Here is an 18,249-nt window from a genome sequence, read left to right on the forward strand (position 1 = left end):
CTCTCTCTTTCTCTCTCTTTCTCTCTCTTTCTCTCTCTTTCTCTCTCTCTCTCTCTCTCACACACACACACAAAAAATAAGTGTAAGAAAGCTGTATGTATTTCAGATATACAATGTGATGATTTTATATGTACATCTATTATGAATAATTACCATAAACAAGCTAACTAATATACATACATACATCTCATATATATATATATGTACATACATATACATTCCATCACTATATATATATATATATATATATATATATATATATATATCCACATATTCCATCACTTTTACATATAGCCATTCAATCACAACTTGTATTATATAAACAGGTATGTTTTTATAATTTTATAGTTTATGTGTAAAACTTATAAACAGTGATTTGGGAAAACATCTGCTTCTAAATGATTGGTCCTAATTTGTTCCTCCCAGGACTATATAAGGAAAGATTAGCACTTCATTTCCTCCTTCCATTCAGCCTGACCAATCCCCTGCCATCATTGATAAGACACAGTATGTATTGAACATCTAAGGACTCCTGTCACCCACAGTGCACAGCGCAGATCAGACCTGTAAGTAATGCCATGACAAAGACAGAAGAGGAGGATAAGGAGGGGTAGAAACAGGTTCTCAGACCTTTCCTTGACACTTCCACCTCCCAAAGTGGCTTCCTCTGTGCCATCCTGGAGTGCATCAACTCTGCCACCAAGGAAGCTAGATGTGAGTGCTAGCGTCCTGGAAAGGCAGGCACAGGGGACCCGCCCCCTCTCTCTTGCCCCTGGCACGGGCCGATGACTCCGCGGCTGGCACCCAGCTGCGGTCGCACCCCAGAAGGGCACGAGAGCCTCTGTCCCGGAGTTGATTCCCCAGCGCCTGGTATTGCCCAAGGCTCAGGGTGACTCCTCCCCGGGGACCCTCCCCTCTGGAGCACGTCACTCTCCCCACCCCTGGGTCCCGACCCCAGCAGCTCCCCGTGCCCGATCCACGCTAGGACAAGTCACGGCCACCTGCCCAGGAGCCGCGGACCTCGGGCGCCCTCAGCCCAGGCCCTCATGGAGCTGCGGGTCGCCAACTTCAACGGCAGCTGCGAGAACGGTGCGTGCGTGCGGCTGTGCGAGGACCTGGGCGGGCGCTCCTCACCTTGCCTCGCCCTCACTTGCTGGGGCCCGAAAAACTGGGGAGGGGGGAGGTCAGCATCAGATTCCCTCCCGGTTCCCAAACTGTCCTAAAGATCCGGGTCTGGCGGAGATGTCACCTCCCCGGTGGCAGCTGCGTGGAGCTGAGCAGACTGAGAGGAAAACAGCGCGCACTGTGGCAAGGTGGCCCGCCAAAGGGGTGGGGTAGAGAATTCAGGAGAAGCGCTGTGTCGCTGCAGGCTTTGATACCTGCTCACATAATCTTTCCTAGCCACCCAAACCAGCGAGCAAAGGAACAGAGAAGCTCCCCGTTCCAAATCCACACACTTTTTGAAGAAGGAGAGAAAGAGCCTCAGGCAATGCTTGGGAAAGACCCTTGATTTTTCTGGAGCGTTCTTAACTAGGTAGACCTTCTTTCTTCCCTGAGCTATCCCATTTAATCCCGGAAGCAAACTCTAATATGCAGGCAGTTGTTCTATCTTTACTTTGCTGTTGTTGTATTTAGACAGAGGCTTGCTAAATTGTCCAGAATAGCTTCAAATGTGGGATCCTCCTGCCTCGGTCCCCCTCAGCCGGGGAATACAAGTGTGTGCCATTGGGCATGGATTTTATTTTTTAAATGTATTTTTTGCTAGTGTGCATGAGTAGGTGCATACCTGTGTGTGTGTGTGTGTGTGTGTGTGTGTGTGTGTGTGTGTGTGTGTGATATGCTTGGTGTGTGTGTGTGAGATATGCATGATCTGTATTTATGGGCATGAGTGCAATCCTGAGGTTATACAGGTCAGAGGACAACTTTGTGAGCTAAGTTCTCCCCTTTGTGTTCTTTTTTTTCTTTCTCTTTACTGCAGTGTTGGAAACTGAACCCAGGGCCTTGAGCATGCTAGGAAAGCAGGCTAACACTGGCCTTCATCCTTAGGGCAGATAGTTGTAATTTCACTATACCCATTCTAGAGATAAATAAATAAAGGCTCTGGCAGGCCTAATAATTTGCCCCAGGAACCACAGTAGGGAATATGAACCACGTCCTGGATTCAGACACCTGAACCTCTGCAGCTGCTGTTCGCTGTTCAGTCTGGAACTTTCTCCATTTTCCTCCTGTATTGGAGATGCAGCCCGAAGGTCCCTAACTTCTGCCCTTCTTCAGGGCAGTGCTCTTAGGTGTCGCCTGGCCTCAGTCTCCTGAGCAACCAGGCAGGCCTTTTTCAGCCTCACCCCTTATCTCAAGGTAGCAGGCATTCCTAGTTCTACACCATTTTAGAGAAAAGACAAGTATTATCCACCTGGTACCCATTTTCCAGGCGTGCACCCACTCTGAACTGGGTTCCTTTTGACCATCAGCTCGCTCTTTAGCTCTTCACTGGACTGATGAGAATTTGACTTCCACAGATGTGCTGAGCTCAGGGGTGCTGGCTGCCATGAGCCTTCTGGGTCCACCCAGTAGCAGGGAGACTTGATGAAGCAGGGCAAAGGTGAGCCAGCAGACTCTGGCTTACTGCCTGCATTTCCTGGGCTCAGGGAACTCCCAGGATGAGGCTCTTGGGCAAGGATGCCCCGAGCTGGTGGAACAGGATTGAGCAGTGTAGAACCAGTCTGGTTAGGCCCTGAGATGATGACTTCTTGTCTCATCATCCAATGGTGGAAAGACAGCTGTCTCATAGCAAAAGACTCACAGATATTTCCTGCTGGATTTCAGTCTCAACTCTGGCAAATCTATTCTCTTTATGGGACCTTGGTTTGCCCAGAAGAATAGTAGAGGGTCAGACTGGCTGTTCTGTTCTGTTGTTGTTGTTTTCCATTTTATTGCTGTTTTTACTCAGCATGCGGAATAGAGGATTTTGCTATGACAGTTCCGTACCCATAGATAATTGTGCCTTACTCATATTTGCTCCCCCTCCACTTTCTGCTGTCCTTCCTCCCCCTATTTTTTTTTAAATGAATTCCTCCTTTTTTTTTCTGCCCTTCTGGTACCTGGGTTGAATTTATGGCCTTGCTCATTCAGGCAAGTGCTGGTAGTTGAGACACATCTGCTACTGAGATACATTTTAGACCAGCTGGGTTTTTTTTGTTTTTGTTTTTGTTTTTTTCTAAAGGGCTTTTCTACCTGTCCTCCACAGCTCTGGGCCATGTTCAAAAGGTCAACTTTACCCTTATTCTGCTCCACCAAGATGCTACTCTGATGCAGGTGTGTCAAATCTCAAGCTCCCTGGCCTTGGATTTGGGCCCATGTAGGCATAGAGTAGGAACTCCAGCTTGGTCTGAGAGGGTCCTCTTCTAGGCTCAGATCTATGGCTTTGAAGTTCAGACCTTTGTGATACATGCTGGAGACCATATCCTGAAACACCTGGAAAGGCCAATAGCAAATAATTGTGGAGCTGGGCAAACTGAGGAATTTCAGGGGCAGCTCTGTCTGAGAGTGATCCAGCTGCTACCACCTACAAGGCATGACCAGAGAGATAAACCATCCTTCTGAGCTTCAAGCGCAACCCCAAGTCTGAATGCTCCTAGGAAAACTCCCCACTTCTGGCTATTTGCAACAGGTTTATGACTGAATGCAGAGGGCACAATGAAGATGGCTCCCCCACATTGCCGCCCCATGGGGCAACCTGTTTATCAGAGTGTGATGGTTCTGAACATAGACTTGGCCATCACGTGAGTCTGGGCTCTACTTTTGGCTTCACCTTTATTACAGATCGGACAGAATCAGATTGGTAGGGCCTTACACACACCTTGATTATAGATACCTCTTTAAGAAGATCATTGAATTCAAGTTCTTCTACTAAGGACATGGAAATGGTCATTGTGACTGTTTCGTTGAATGGTTAAGGTTCCTCAAGTAAAACTCTAGAACAGAGGCCATGTGCTTTGTGGCACTGGTAGAATCTTGCTCACGTTTTCCTATGTTTCACTGGACTTGTATAGGTTTGTGTTTCACTGAGGGTCAGCCCTTTGTTCCTGAGACTGCCCTTGTTGTCTGTGACAGTGAGACAGACAGGTCAGAGGCTAGCTCTGGGACTTGAGGAAAGAATCAGACAAGAAAAGCAAACTGGTGAGACAGCCTTACGGGATGGCGGGAGCATTAACCCAATTATGCCCTGAAAGGGTCCCCAACCGGTGGCCCAAAAATAAGTCCTGGAATGGTGAGGTCCTACCCATTGGAAGCCCACTTTTCAGTTACCTTCAGGTTGACCAGGGTCTGGATGAACTATCTGCCCAGTGACTTTCCCACTCTAGCTAGAGGGGCATAAAGGTGAAGAAGCCCCCAGGGAAGCTCATGAGTTACTGGAAAGCAAAAATCCAGAGGCTGAGAGGGAATCCCCATGGTGGACACTGGGATGAATGCAATGATGGCTGAGAACTTAGCTGAGCCCCTACCTTTTGTGGGAGGCATCAGTACCACAGGCTGGAATTCTGAAGCCAGACAATCTGTGTATTTAGTAGTCAAGGTTCTTTAGAGAATAAATACATATTACAAGAATATGTTAAACCAGTTTATTTTGCAGTAGTAATGACAGTTGTCTTGTCCCTCAGAGGTTAAGAACTAGGTAGTTACTTGGTCCTCGAGGCTGGGTGCCTCAGAAGTCATGGTACTTCTACAATGGCCATCTCACACTGGAGAGCCGGAGAGCCTGAGAACCCGTGAGTTGCTCTGTCCATGAGGCTGGTGCCTCACCTGTCCTGATCAGCTGCTCAACTCCTGGAGGGTTCCGAGAAAGCAGCTGGTGCTCACGGGATGACAGAATCCCAGGGATGCTGGTTCTGTCATCAGGGGAGAAATCAGCTATAGGAGAAGCCGGGCATATTAACTCCAGTCAAGAGGGGAGGGCGAGGTGAGCAAAAGGAAAGTAATCTTCCTTTTGCCGTGCCCTCTTCACCTGGGCTGCCACCTGAAGAAGCTGCCCACATTTGGGGTGGGCTTCCCACGTCAGTTAAGACAAGCAGGACAAGTCCTCAGGTGAATTTCTCTTCTTAGGTGATTCTAATTCACAGCAAGCTGACATTAAAACCACCTCACAATCTTTGTGTCCTTGAGCAAGTACCACATCTTCACAGGCTCTATTTCTTTGTCTGTGGAATAGGGATTAAAGAAGTCTCTTCGTACAGAATCAATTAACCTGGGCCCACAGCGGCTCACAGAGGCTGAACCACCAACCAGAGAGCATGCATGGGACGGACCTGGGCCCCCTACATAGTTATAACAGATGTGCAGCTTGGTCTTCATGTGACACCCCTAACAGCAGGACCAGGGGCTCTGACTCTGTTGCCTGCCTTACGATCTCCTTCCACTAACTGGGAGGCCTTATCTAGCCTCAACAGAAGAAGATGCACCTAATCCTACCGCCACTTAATATACCAAGGCTGGTTAATATCCAGGGGAGGTCTTCCCTTCCCTGAGGAGAAAGGGGGCTATGGGGATAGATAAGGTGAGAAGGAGGGACTGGGAGGAGAGGAGAATAAGGAAGCTCCAGTCTGGACATAAAGTAAATAAGTTAATTAATTATTGAAAAACAAGAAAGAAGTCGCCTGTTTGACAGGAGTTTCTACAATTTGCTAAGTCCATTCAAATAAAGTCCTTGGTGAGAAAACAGCTAAAAGCATAAAAGATTGGAAATAGACTTTTTCTTTTTTCCTTTTTTTGGTTGTGTTCTGGTGTGTGTGTGGTGGAGCTCTGGAACAGTAGAAACATGAAGTTTAAGTCAGCAGTATATTTGAGCCATGCTATGTCCTCAGCAAGGCTCTTCTCATGCTCTTCCCACCAGGTTCCATAGTCAGCCTCTACTGCTCCTCCCAAGAGGTCCTCTGTCAGATCGTGAGAGGTATCAGCCCTGAAGAGCCCAGCAATGCCACCTCAATCACTTGGCAAGAGAGGGTCAGGAAGAAGTATGGCTTCTACATCGGTGTGGGCCTCGCCTTCCTCTCCTGCTTCCTCATTGGCAGCAGTGTCATCCTTAAGAAGAAGGGCCTCATTCGACTTGTGGCCACGGGGGCCACGAGGGCAGGTAGGCTCCACGGGCAGGTGGGGATGGGTGAGGGGCAGCTAAGCCCTTGGTGGATGACTTCCCTTCTCAGGCTGTAATCTGAGGATGGCATCTCAGGTGGGCACTGAGGTTCATTGTCAGCCCCGCTGCAAACTGCCACTGCCACTAGCTGGAAGTCACAACTTCTCCTGTGAAACGGAATCACAAAAGACTCAGCCTACGTCACGTCAGATTCCCAGGGGCCCTTGCGCATCCAGCCAAATTTCGGCATGAGCACCGAGTCTTGCTCATTTGGAAGCTTGGATGTGATGTGATTTTCTGAAATAATCTTCAAGAAAGGAAATCCCACGTAAAGAAATGCACATCGTTTACTGAACCCACACCATTATTGCATGCCTGCCGTGTACCAGGTGCAGTGTGGGACCTGGGGACAGAGAGTCCCTGTGGTACATCTGGTCAAGTGGGAGAGACAGACAGCCAACAGGAAATGGTCCCTCGGTGGTGCTGAGTGTCTTCATGGGGAAGATACAGGTTGCTATGAGACTATTTTGGAATATGTAAGGTTCAGATCTGGGTGCAGAAGGAAAGTTTTCTGTAGACGTTGGTTCTTACACTGAGACCTAGTGATGAGGAGCCAGCGGGGAAAGGAGAAAGAGGATGATTCAGTGGTGGAAGGAGGAGCAAGTACCCAGGCTCAGATGCGAGTCCTAGCTGGATGTGGAACTGAGGGCCGTTCAGGATAACCAGAGAATACAGGGAGAGCTAAGGGCCAGCTCAGCAGGGGCCTGTACACTTGGCTACAGAGTTTGAATGTTTTAGGCTGGGGAGTGACAGTCTCATTTATGATTTGGAAAAGATCCCTGGTTGTTAGGTAGAAAATGGATTGGAGTCCCAGAGTAGAAAGTGTGTGAGGCCAATGATGTGGAGACACGCTGTGGATTCCAGAGATAGTTTGGGGAGATGGAACTCATAGCTTTGATGTTTTCTGGATGCCAGGGGAGGGTTGAGAGAAGCCAAGGATGACTCAGGTTTCTGACTTGAGCAACAGGGAAGATGATGGTGTGGTGTTCTGCAATGCATGCAGAGGGAGAAACAGGTTTGGGGAAGATGACATGTTCATGCTTGGACCTGTTCATTGCCTAACTCTGTCCCATGAGGCACTGTGCTTTGGAAGCAGACCATTACAATTTACAATTGTGGCTTCTTGACTGCTGTTAGTGGAGGTTTAGGCAAGAAATGTGTTTCTATATTCCCCAATTTCCTCATCTATGAAATAGGCCAAGAACAGTACCACTTTGGCAGGCATGATGGTGCATGCTTCCTGTCCTAGTTTACATTTTATTTCTGTGATAAACACTATGAGCAAACGCAACTCAGGGAGGAAACAGTCCATCCTAGAGGGAAGTTGTGCAGGAACTCAAGGCAGGGACCTGAAAGAACTGAAGCAGAGGCCATGGGACAGGCTGTTTACTGGTTTGCTCCTCAGGGCTAGCTCAGCCTGCCCCCTCCTCCTTTTTTTTTTTTCATATAACCCAGGACCACCTTCCCAGAAATAGTATCAGCTATAGTGGGCGGGGCTCCCATATCAAATGTCAGTCAAGAAAATGCTCCACAGACTTGCCCACAGACCAATCTGTTGGAGGCAAAATTCCACTACTGAAGGTCGCTGTTCCCAGATTATTTGAGCATTTCAAGTTGACAAAACAGTAACCGGCATACCATCCCAGCAGAGATGGAGACAGAAGGATCATGAGATCAAAGCCAGCCTAGGCTACAGAGTGAGTTCTGGACGGGATCTTTCTAACCTGCATAGTGAGATCCCCTCTTTAAAGAAAAGTGAGGTGGGGAGTGTGGCTCAACAGTTCAGTGGGAGAATGCTTGTCTAGTGTGTGTGGGGTTCTAGGCTGGATCACCACCTTTGAGAAATGAAAAGGAAGGAGAAGAACAGGGTCTCAATAGTTACTCAGAAGCCATGTTCAAGTGAGTCTGGTGTATGTAAAATGCTCGGAAACAAAAGTGTTGGGATTTCAGATTTGTTATTCCTACTTGGGGGATAGTTCCATAGGCATGAAATATCTTGAAGATGGGACTCAAGTCTGAAAGGAAATTCACTGTGTCTCCTGTTTACCTTTCACAAAGAACTGAAGGTCATTTTACATGGCTGGTTAATAACCTTGTTCATGAAAATGAGTTGAATGGTATAGGGTTTTTCTATTTCAAGGGTCATTCAAGTCTATTTCAAGTGTCTGCATTCAAAAAGACTGGCATTCTTGAGGTATTTTAGTTTGTGGTGTTTTAGACTAAAGATGCTCAGCTGTAACTTCTTTAGAAAGAGTCATGCCCCACAGAATTAGTTCTAGTGCCTGGATCATGTGTATTCCAAAATGGATATCTGGGCTTGCGATATAGCTCAGTTGGCAGAGCGATAACTTTGGGTACCATCTTAGCATCACATAAAAACAGGTATAGCACATACCTGTAATCTACATAATTGAGAGGTAGAAGCAGGAAAATAAAAAATTCAGGGTTATCCTTGACTACATATGGAGTTTGAGGCTAGCTTGGACATAATAGACTCTGTCTCAAGGAAGAAAAGACAAGGGGAAAAAAACTGGGAGATGCAGCAATAAATTGGGACAAGGACCATTGCTGCCCATCCTTCATTCTAGACAAGTGTTTGGCAGACCTTGAGGAAAAGTCTGCTGTGCTCTTTGGAGAAGAGAGCAAGTGTGCTTCACCAACCGAGATAGCTTCCCTAGGATCTACCCCACCCCAGTTGACTATTTCACAGTCTTCTGAGCAGACAGCTCTCAGGGAAAAATTCGTTTAACATAGGGTGTTTTTCAAGACAGGGTTTCTCTGTGTAGCCTTGGCTGTCCTGAACTCTTTCTAGATAGGCTGGCCTCAAACTCACAGAAATCCACCTGCCTCTGCCTCCCTGAGTGCTGGGACACCACCACTCCCAGCTGGTGTCAGATCTTTCTACTACCATTGTTATCACTGTGGCTTCTAATACTGTTAATCTTGGGTTGTGCTGTGGGCCCTGAACAGAGCACACACCGTTCCGGATGCTTCTACTGCAGTAGGGGAAAACAGCCAAGGATAAGCAGATGATATGTGATATCAAGTGATAAGAACCATGAAGGAGAATGGCCGTCTAAAGGGGAAGTAATAGAAATGAAAGGCAGACTTGGCACCTCTGGGAAGCAGCAGAGACCTACAGAGTGGGAGTGAATTCAGGCAGCAAACACTAAAGGATAGAAGTTCTGTACACAGGGAGAAACATAGGCAAAGGTCCTGGGCATCAAAGAGCTAATCATTCTTGAAGACTATGAAGAGTGTAGCAGGGGTGTTTGCGAAGGTGGGCAGGACCCAGCCTCAACTTGTCTCCGTAAGAGTTGGGGCTTTGTCTCAAAAGTAATTGTAAGGTACGGGAAGACAGGAAGAAAAGCAGCACAATTTGATCTGCATTTTTCAAAACTACTGGCTGCCATGCAAGAAACAACTTGGTACCGGGATAAGTGTAGAACCACGGTATGTCATAACAAGGCCATTGCTTTCTCCTGGCCAGACATGATGGAGGAGGAGGTGGCAACAGAACCAGCCATACAGACTAGATACAGGAGGGGAGAAAAAGGGCCTCTGGTTTCTGAAAGTTTCGTTTACTGAGTTTCATTTAGCAAGTAGCAAAGCTAAAATTAAGACAAGAGTCATATTTAGGCCAGAGATTGGGTTATCTGTAAAAGATGCGAGAAGCCAAATGATTAGTTAGTCACACGGCTGGATTCAAAAGACAAGTCCAAACCACAGACACAAAATGGGGCCACTGGATATAGATGCTAAGAAGCAAGTTCTGAGGGGCAGCTATGGGAGTCAAAGCAGAACCCCCCAAAGTATCACCAGCTTCTAATTTTGTGTCTGTTTCCTTCTATAGTGAATGGAGGCTATGGCTACCTGAAGGATCCAATGTGGTGGGCTGGATTTGCTACCAGTAAGTGGCTTCTTTCACTTCTAAAAATAGTGACTTACTGATTGCTGGGATGGAGATGAAGGGAAGGGCAGATTGAATGTGTCCTGTCTCTGTTATGGACACTGAAAGCCCAAGGCCAGCTTCCTTGGGAAAACCTTCTCCTTGTAGCCATCTTACTTTCAGCGATCACTTTCTCAGCCCAAAATAAGGCGGCCTCTTCTATGAAGATAATAGTACAGGTGCAGAGAGTCGGGAGAGCACTTGCGTAGGATGCATAGGAGCCCCAGGTTCACTCCCAAACACCACATAAAACAGGAATGGTAGAACATGCCTGTAACCCCAGCACTACAGAGGTGGAGGCAGGAGGAGCAGAAGTTCAAGGTCACCCTCAATTTCACAGCAAGTTGAAGGCCAGGCTGGGATACAGGAAACCGTGTTTCAATTTTTTTTTTTTTAATGGATACAAGTGTGTTCTTCCAGCTGCCACTGAAATACAGGACACTGGCAGCACTTCCTCTTGGCCACAGTCTTGGGCCTCTATCTGGTAGACCTTGGGAACCTAAAGCAACTTCCCTATGCCATAACAATTAAGAGCCTGACTCACTTTCAACATGATTGTTCTGCTACCTTATCTAGATTTGCACACTCACAAATTGGCCTTACTGACTACTTACCCTTTTTGGCTATCAGAGCCTAATTATTTGTTTTACATTGTTATTATTATTTGTTGTTGTTATTATTTGTGTGTGTGAGAGAGAGATGCACACATGTGTCGGGAGGAGGATGCTTCTGCCCACACATGTACGTGCAAAGACGAGAGGAGGCTGTCCAGTGTCTTCCTCTAACACTTTCCACTTTAGTTCTGGAAGGAGGGTTTCTCACTGAACCTGCAGTTCACCATTTTTGCTAGGCTGGCTGGCCAATAAGCTTGCAGGATCCACATGTCTTCACCACACCATGCCGGAGCTACAGGAACCCTCGGCCATGACTGGAGTTTACATGGGTACCAAGGATTTGAACTCAGGTCCCCTTGCTTGCATAGTGAATGATCTTAACCACTGATCCCTCTCTATAGTCCACAAAGACCAATTCTTTTTGGTGGAAACTAACACTTTCTACCAATAATTTTCCAAGTTGGGTTTGTTCTCACCTTGGGCAGAGTGATACTACTGATGATTTGCCTGCACACAGGAGGCCCTGGCTACTCTCTTCAAAAAAAGAGATGGAAAAGGTTCTTGTAAGCAAGATGGACTTTTTTTTTTTTTTTTTTTTTTGAGACAGGATCTCTCTGTGTAAATCAGGCTGGCCTCAAACTCACAGAGATCTGTCTGCCTCTGCCTCCCTGGGTATTGGGATCAAAGGTGTGTGCTACCACACGCAGCTGATGGAAAGTATTTTTGGCTCCTTGGTAATTCGGTCTATTCTAAGCCTTGTGTCTTAGACTATTGCCTTAGTTTGGTTTTTATTGTTGTGGTTAGAACACTAACTCAAAGCAACTCAGGGAGAAAAAGGTTTGTTTGGCTTATAAATTATTGCCTATCTCAGGGGGAAGCCAAGGCAGGAACTCAGACAAAAACTGAAGCAGAGGCCATGGAGGAGTGTTGTTTATTGGCTTATTTCTCTTAGCTCGCTCAGTTTATGTTCTTATAAACCCCAGAAACACTTGCCCCAACAGGCTTGCCTCCAGGCCAATCTGATAGGGGCATTTTCCTCCTTCTCAGATGACTGTAGCTTGTGTCAAATTGATTAAAACAGCAGCAACCAAACAACAACAATAACAACTAAGAAACACAACTGACTGCATTCCCATAGTAAAAAATAGTCCATGGACCAAGCAGTACCCAAAGAATCCATAACTGTAACTATTTCTTTATTTAATAACGGATTTTCTAGAACTTACTTTAAGGATAAAGAGGAAATCTAACAGCCTGTCAGGCACACTTAACTGAGTGTGGACTGAAGGCTAAAGGACACACAAAACATGGCAGCTTCTCAGGTCACTGTGAGCTCAGGACTGTGGCCTTGCCATCTTTACAGTGGGAGAACTCAGAGTCTGGATCTGACCTTATCTCTGAGGACACAGCATCCGGATAGGATCTTAAGGAGTGCTGGTCTTGGGTTTTAGGTACAGTTGAACACTGACTGAAGCCATCTCTGCCCAGATTCATCTGGAATGGACGTGATGCCTTGGAGTCACACTGGCCTCTTTTCTCCTCTAATTTCCTAGTGTCTGCTGGAGAAGTTGCCAACTTCGGGGCCTATGCATTTGCGCCTGCGACAGTTGTCACACCGCTGGGAGCACTGAGCGTCCTCATAAGGTCACTGTCCCCTCTTTTCACAGCTCTGGCTCTTTCCTGTTTTGAGTCTGTTGAGACCTGGATTTATCAAAGTGGGAGCAGCTATCTTTGGCATTTAGGACCCCAAGCCAGTCTAAGCCTTGGAAAGAGAGAACCTGCTATTCAGAGCACCAGGCCCTTGGACTGCTGGCTGACATGGGCCTCAGCATCCCTTCGATGAACTAAGAAAATGGCCCTAGTGTTCTTTTGTTTATAGTGTGTGTGACTATGTGAGTGTGTTTATATGTGAGTGTGTAGGGTTGTGGTATACTGATGCACACGTCTTTGTATATAGCCTGTGGAGGTCAGAGGTCAGAACACATTGTCTTTCTTAATTAGTCTCCACCTTATTTCTTAGACAATGCCTCTCATTGCCTGGAGCTCACCAGTTGGTTAGGCTAGAGCTCCCCAACCCTAGGATTATAGGCACATATCACCACACCTAGTTTTTAGGTGGGTGCTGGGGATTTGAACTCAGGTCCTCATGCTTGCCAGCTCCCCAGCCCCCAACACTCCCCAAGTACTAAACTCAAACCTTAGTAGTTACAATTCTATTAGTCAAGCCTTAATTCATCCGTATGCAAAATAGAATGCTAATAACACACACCTGGAGAATTAAATTCCGTAACACATAAAATGGATGTAGAACAAACTAGCTCCAAGAAACTGTGGCTACAATTGACAGAGGAAAGTTATGCATTAAAGCATCTGAACGTAATCTGTATACTAACTCACTTAATCCTTACGTTTGTGCCAAAGCTCCAGGGAGGTGAAGCACTTTGGCCAAGGTAACTTTCCAGTAATTTCTACTTCTTGACCCATTTCTGTTCCTTGGGTGGTAGAACAAACCTTCTTCCGCTTGTATATGTCAATATCAAAATCCTGTTTGCCAGGTCGGGATCCACTCTTTGCAGTAGAATTCCAGGACGCAGTTAGAATTCCAGGACCCACGTATTAGCAGCCATGCTATGCCATGTTACCTCTCAGTAAATGCTTTGCAAACAACGGTTTTAAAAATTTAGGATGTTAGAGTTGGTGATGAAGGACTAGGGCGCTCATGTGGTATGTCTGGGTTTGACTCCTAACATCCCCAAACAACCAAAACTAATAATACAACAAAACAAGAGATCCTAAGAATTTATGTTTCTTATCACCCCCATTCCTCCCAAGCTGTGAACATAGGGACCTCTGTGGGGCAACTCAAGCCACCTCTGAGGGGTGCTGTCTGGTAAAGCCCAGCCAACCACACCTGGCACCCATAAATCTCTTCTGTGTTGGTTTTCTACTTGATGGCAGTTGTGAAGCAAGTAGCTTCCTCACTCTCAGTGCACAACTGGCCTGACTGGCGTCACTGCTGAGAAGTGCTTTCCAAATCTGATGTTTACAAATTCCCACCCCTGGGATGTTTTCAGAGGCCTGGGATTCTCCACTGTTAGGCCCTGCCTGCCTAAGTAGCCATAAGAGTGTGTCAGATAGGACACTGTAAGTAAAATAGTTAGGGGCTTGCTTCTCCTGGCTTGCTCAGTTTGCTTTCTTATATGTCCCAGGACCACCTGGGATGGCACTGCCCACCACGAGCTCATCAATTATCAATCAAGAAAATGGCCCGTAAGCTTGCCTACAGGCCAAGACTTCGTGATGCTACCTAGGTCCCAAGGCAGCCAATACATTTTTAGTGTGAAATAATCCCGCCTTTATAATGCAAGTGAGCTCATGACTTATTTCCAGCCTGCACAGTTCCCCATTTTCTTCCCTTACTTAGAAGATCAGAAGGAACAGAAGTCATTTCACGAAGGAGCTGGAAGTATCTTGCTCAATAACCACTCTGGAAAGCATAAAGTTTCTCTTTAATGTAGAGGAAAATCTATTAGTTTTCAATAAGATCAAAGTATCATTCAAAACCTGCCTTTGCCACTTACCAGTCAAAGGACTTTGCTGAGTCATTTTAACTTCTATGAGCTCAATTTTCTCATCTGTAAACTGGGAGTGGTATATGTTAATTCACAGAGTTGTCAGATTAACTCTGACACATTGCCTATTAGGAAATACATGCCCCAAAACATAGTGTCTATAATTATGATTGGGGTGATTTATATTAGCATATGCAAATGAAAGGGAAATAGGTTCGTTTTCTATGACCCAAGGAACAGACATGGAGCAAGGAATAGAAATTGCCAGAAAATGCATTCGGGGTGAGTCAATAGCGTGGACCTGCAGTGTATTCCTTGGCGTGTTCACTGCTGTCAGATGTATACAAGCCATGGTTGAAAAACATCTCCTAGCAATACCGCAAGACACTATGGTCAGCTAGCAGGAAGTCAGACAGGAGTAGTTTGAAAGGCTCTCTGAACCTATCTTAGTCTGTTTTTTATGGCTGTGATGAGACACCATGTCCAAAAGCAACTTGGAGGGCAAAGGATTTATTGGGCTTGCAAATAAATCCATCACAGAGGGAAGCCAAGGCGGAAACTCAAGTCAGGAACACAGAGGCAGAAACTAAGGCAGAAGCCACATGGGAGGCTGCTCCTCTTGGCTTGCTCAGTTCGCTTTCTTGTACACCCCAGGACCACCTTGCCCAGGGGTGGCATTGGCCACGGCTCACCTGCGTCAATCATCAATCAAGAAAATGCCCCACAGGCCAATCTCATGAGAGCCTTTGCTCAGCCGAGGTCACCTCTTCTCAGATGCCTCTAGTTTGTGTCAAGTTGACAATAAACCAGCCAGGAACCTTTGGTTTGGGGATGGTTTCCATTTCAAAAATATAGAGGATATACATGTGTTTCTGCTCTTCCAGCATACAGTAAAATCCCCTAGAAACATGTTTCTACTTTTTAAAGTTTTGGGGTTAGAGGGGATGAATCTTGGAAGGCTTCTGCAGAGAGGAGTAAGTTCTGGACTGTTGTTCCCCGTATGTGCTTGCTCAGCCCCCACATGTCTTTCAGGGGCTTGGATAGGCACCGCCCTTCAATCCCTTTCTCCCATGCCCCTATACAGTGCCATCTTCTCCTCCTACTGTCTGGGAGAGTGCCTGAATCTACTGGGGAAGCTGGGCTGTGTGATCTGTATGGCTGGCAGCACAGTGATGGTCATACATGCCCCCAAGGAGGAGAAGGTCACTACTGTCACAGAGATGGCTTCCAAGATGAAAGACACAGGTAGGCTTCAAGCACTGGGTTTGTGGAAAGCATGAGCAAATGAATTATGTGTAGAATGCCTTGTTGAGCTCTGTCCATCTCCATGCTGCCCCCTTGAGGAAAAGGTGGACAGCAGAAAGGAAGTTGGGTGGTACTCGTCAGCAAGGCTTCCTGGATTGACATAAATACATACCACTTATTGTTCATTGTGTGCCAGGCACGTCTCTAAACGCACATTATTTTTATTATAAAAACATTTTATGCAAGACTATGCATTATCTCATAACCCAGCTCTAAAAGGGGAAAATGCTACTTTGGGTCCTGTTTACAAATGAGGAAATTAAGGTTTTAATAGTTTAATAACCTGCATGAGTTATTAAAGGGTCTGAAACTGGGACTAGAACTCACACGTGTCTGACCATAAGTCCGGGGCCCTAGATACTGTTTGTGTCCTTCACTGAGTAATTTATGTCCGTCCTCTCTGAAGGGTTCGTCATATTTGCTGTTCTTCTGGTGGTGTCTTGCCTCATCCTCATCTTCATTGTCGCCCCACGTTATGGACAAAGGAATATCCTCATTTACATCATCATTTGCTCTGTGATCGGATCCTTCTCTGTGACTGCTGTCAAGGGGCTGGGTGTCACCATTAGGAACTTCTTCCAAGGCTTACCAGTTGTCCGGCACCCCCTCCCCTATATCCTGTCCCTCATCCTGGGACTTTCTATCATCATTCAGGTCAACTTCCTCAACAGAGCACTGGATATTTTTAACACCTCACTGGTCTTCCCCATCTACTATGTTTTCTTCACCACGGTGGTAGTGACCTCCTCCATCGTCCTCTTCAAGGAGTGGTACACTATGACTGCTGTGGATATTGTGGGCACACTGTCTGGCTTCGTCACCATCATCTTGGGTGTTTTTATGCTTCATGCTTTCAAAGATTTGGACATCAACCAAATCAGCTTGCCACACACGCATAAAAACACAACTCCAGCTCCTGCCCCAGAGCCCACGGTCATTAAACTGGAAGACAAGAATGTCCTTGTGGACAACATAGAACTTGCCAGCACACCATCACCACAACAGAAGCCCAAAGTATTCATGATCCATTCTTAAAGCCTGGAAGATGTGAGCAAGAGGAGACACCCAATGGTCTAGCCTGACCTCTCAAGTTCAAAACTTCCTGGTTACTTTCAGCACATCTCTTGCCGAGGGCTATCTTTTTTTGAGATATTTATTTATACCTCACTGCTGTTCCTAGAAGAAAAAAAAAATCCCTACCTTGTAAGGTAGGTGGCAGGACTTCCTAGAGATACAGCCTTGGTGACTAAATCCACCAGTTTCTGTTGAAGCCAGCAAGTCCCCAGAGCCTCTTCCCTCTGGTTCCCTCAGCACCATCCATATGTTGTTAGGGAGAAGATAAGAGTTTGACCTGATGAATGTAGCCCAGTTCAAGAATCGCCCTCAGATATTGGTCATCAGGAAACCCTTCATGCCACTTGGCCTGTCCAGCTGGACTTCTAAGTCCTTAGCTCAAGAATGAGGCTTGCAAGAGGACTACAGAGCCATCTGTATGCTGCGCAGTGCCAAAGTGCATAGCAGGTGCCAAGTAGCCTGGTGTTCCTTAGAGACAGAAGCAAGACCCTGGCTGACCTTCTTACTGTGAATACCACCTGATGTCTCAGGGAAGTTTCAACTGGCCTATGCTCCAAGCAGAGCAACTGGAGGTCACATCTTGCTGCCCGGGCCTCCAGTGGCACCACCAGGCCTCCCTCTCTCTGTCCAAGTCACCACTCACTGAAACATGCAGGCTGTAACTTTAGAACTCAACAGCACAGGAATGCTTCCTAGTCCAGCTCTGATGGTCACCTAGCCTTCTCTGGGAAGAAAACGGCACTGTGCTGTCATGCTGGAATTTAGCAGAATGCAACTTCCTTTGTGTCAAGAAGTTGACCACAACATGACTTGGGGAGGTGGGGGAGAGTATGAGACACAATGTCATGGTTTTCTGAAGGGATTCATGGGCTCTCCGGAAACCTGGAAGTAACTTTTGGCCTGATTCAGTCCCAAGCAAGAACCCAAACCATCCCCTCACTCCATCCCCTCAAAAAGGAGTGGAGACATTTCTGAGCTATAGCTAGTAGAATTGGCTTTGAATCTCAGTGACCAAGTGGGAGTTCAGGCTTGGCACAGCCTTGTTAACCCGGCTGGGACTGAATCTATCTCCAATGACAACCTAGCTGCCCACACTGGAAACAGTGTGCTGTGAATCCTCCACCATCACCTGCTCTGAGGCCTACCTTTGGTGACCTCACATTTAGCCAGAGGCATGGACAGAAGAGCAGCTGGAGAGAGAATGGGCTTGGCACAAGGACCATAGAGAGTAAAGTTAGGAGCCAGTCTGTGGGAAAGAGGGGAGACTTGATCTTCAGTGCAGGTAACACTGGCAAGCTCCCTGCCTATGTTTGTTCACATCTGATCCCCTAAATACAACCACACCCTGGCCAAACTGTTTCTGGCTTTGGGCAAGCTCTTAGGGAAGATCAACACTCTGTACCTTCCACCTCCAATCCCCAGGGTCTTAATGAATGTGGATTTCTGACTGTAACTGAAATCAATGCAACACATTGGATCTTGGGAGTAGCAGTAAACTGGAGGTCTTGAGAGCGTGGGCTCTGGGGTCGAGAATAAAGCCTTCAGAGT

The 18,249-nt window shown here is 46.6% G+C and overlaps 1 protein-coding gene across 1 annotated transcript; it reads left to right on the forward strand.

Annotated features, from left to right (window-relative positions):
- The first annotated feature begins 1,011 nt into the window (after nt 1-1,011).
- Nipal4 (NIPA like domain containing 4) lies at nt 1,012-18,249 on the forward strand. The gene is made up of 6 exons (XM_055610703.1): nt 1,012-1,089; nt 5,888-6,127; nt 10,041-10,097; nt 12,304-12,394; nt 15,407-15,567; nt 16,034-18,249. Exons 1-6 carry the CDS (start codon nt 1,047-1,049, stop codon nt 16,660-16,662), a joined length of 1,221 nt encoding a protein of 406 aa, XP_055466678.1. The 5' UTR covers nt 1,012-1,046; the 3' UTR covers nt 16,663-18,249.

Source organism: Psammomys obesus, unplaced genomic scaffold, assembly GCF_907164565.1.
Source record: "Psammomys obesus unplaced genomic scaffold, mPsaObe1.curated_primary_1811, whole genome shotgun sequence".
In the NCBI taxonomy this organism is placed as follows: Eukaryota; Metazoa; Chordata; class Mammalia; order Rodentia; family Muridae; genus Psammomys; species Psammomys obesus.

Excerpts from the sequence above, each read along its gene's own strand:
- Nipal4 (XM_055610703.1), top strand. The coding sequence starts at position 1,047 with ATGGAGCTGCGGGTCGCCAACTTCAACGGCAGCTGCGAGAACG. Across the intron at positions 10,098-12,303 it reads GTGGGCTGGATTTGCTACCA|TGTCTGCTGGAGAAGTTGCC; the intron begins GTAAGTGGCTTC and ends CTAATTTCCTAG. Across the intron at positions 15,568-16,033 it reads TTCCAAGATGAAAGACACAG|GGTTCGTCATATTTGCTGTT; the intron begins GTAGGCTTCAAG and ends TCCTCTCTGAAG.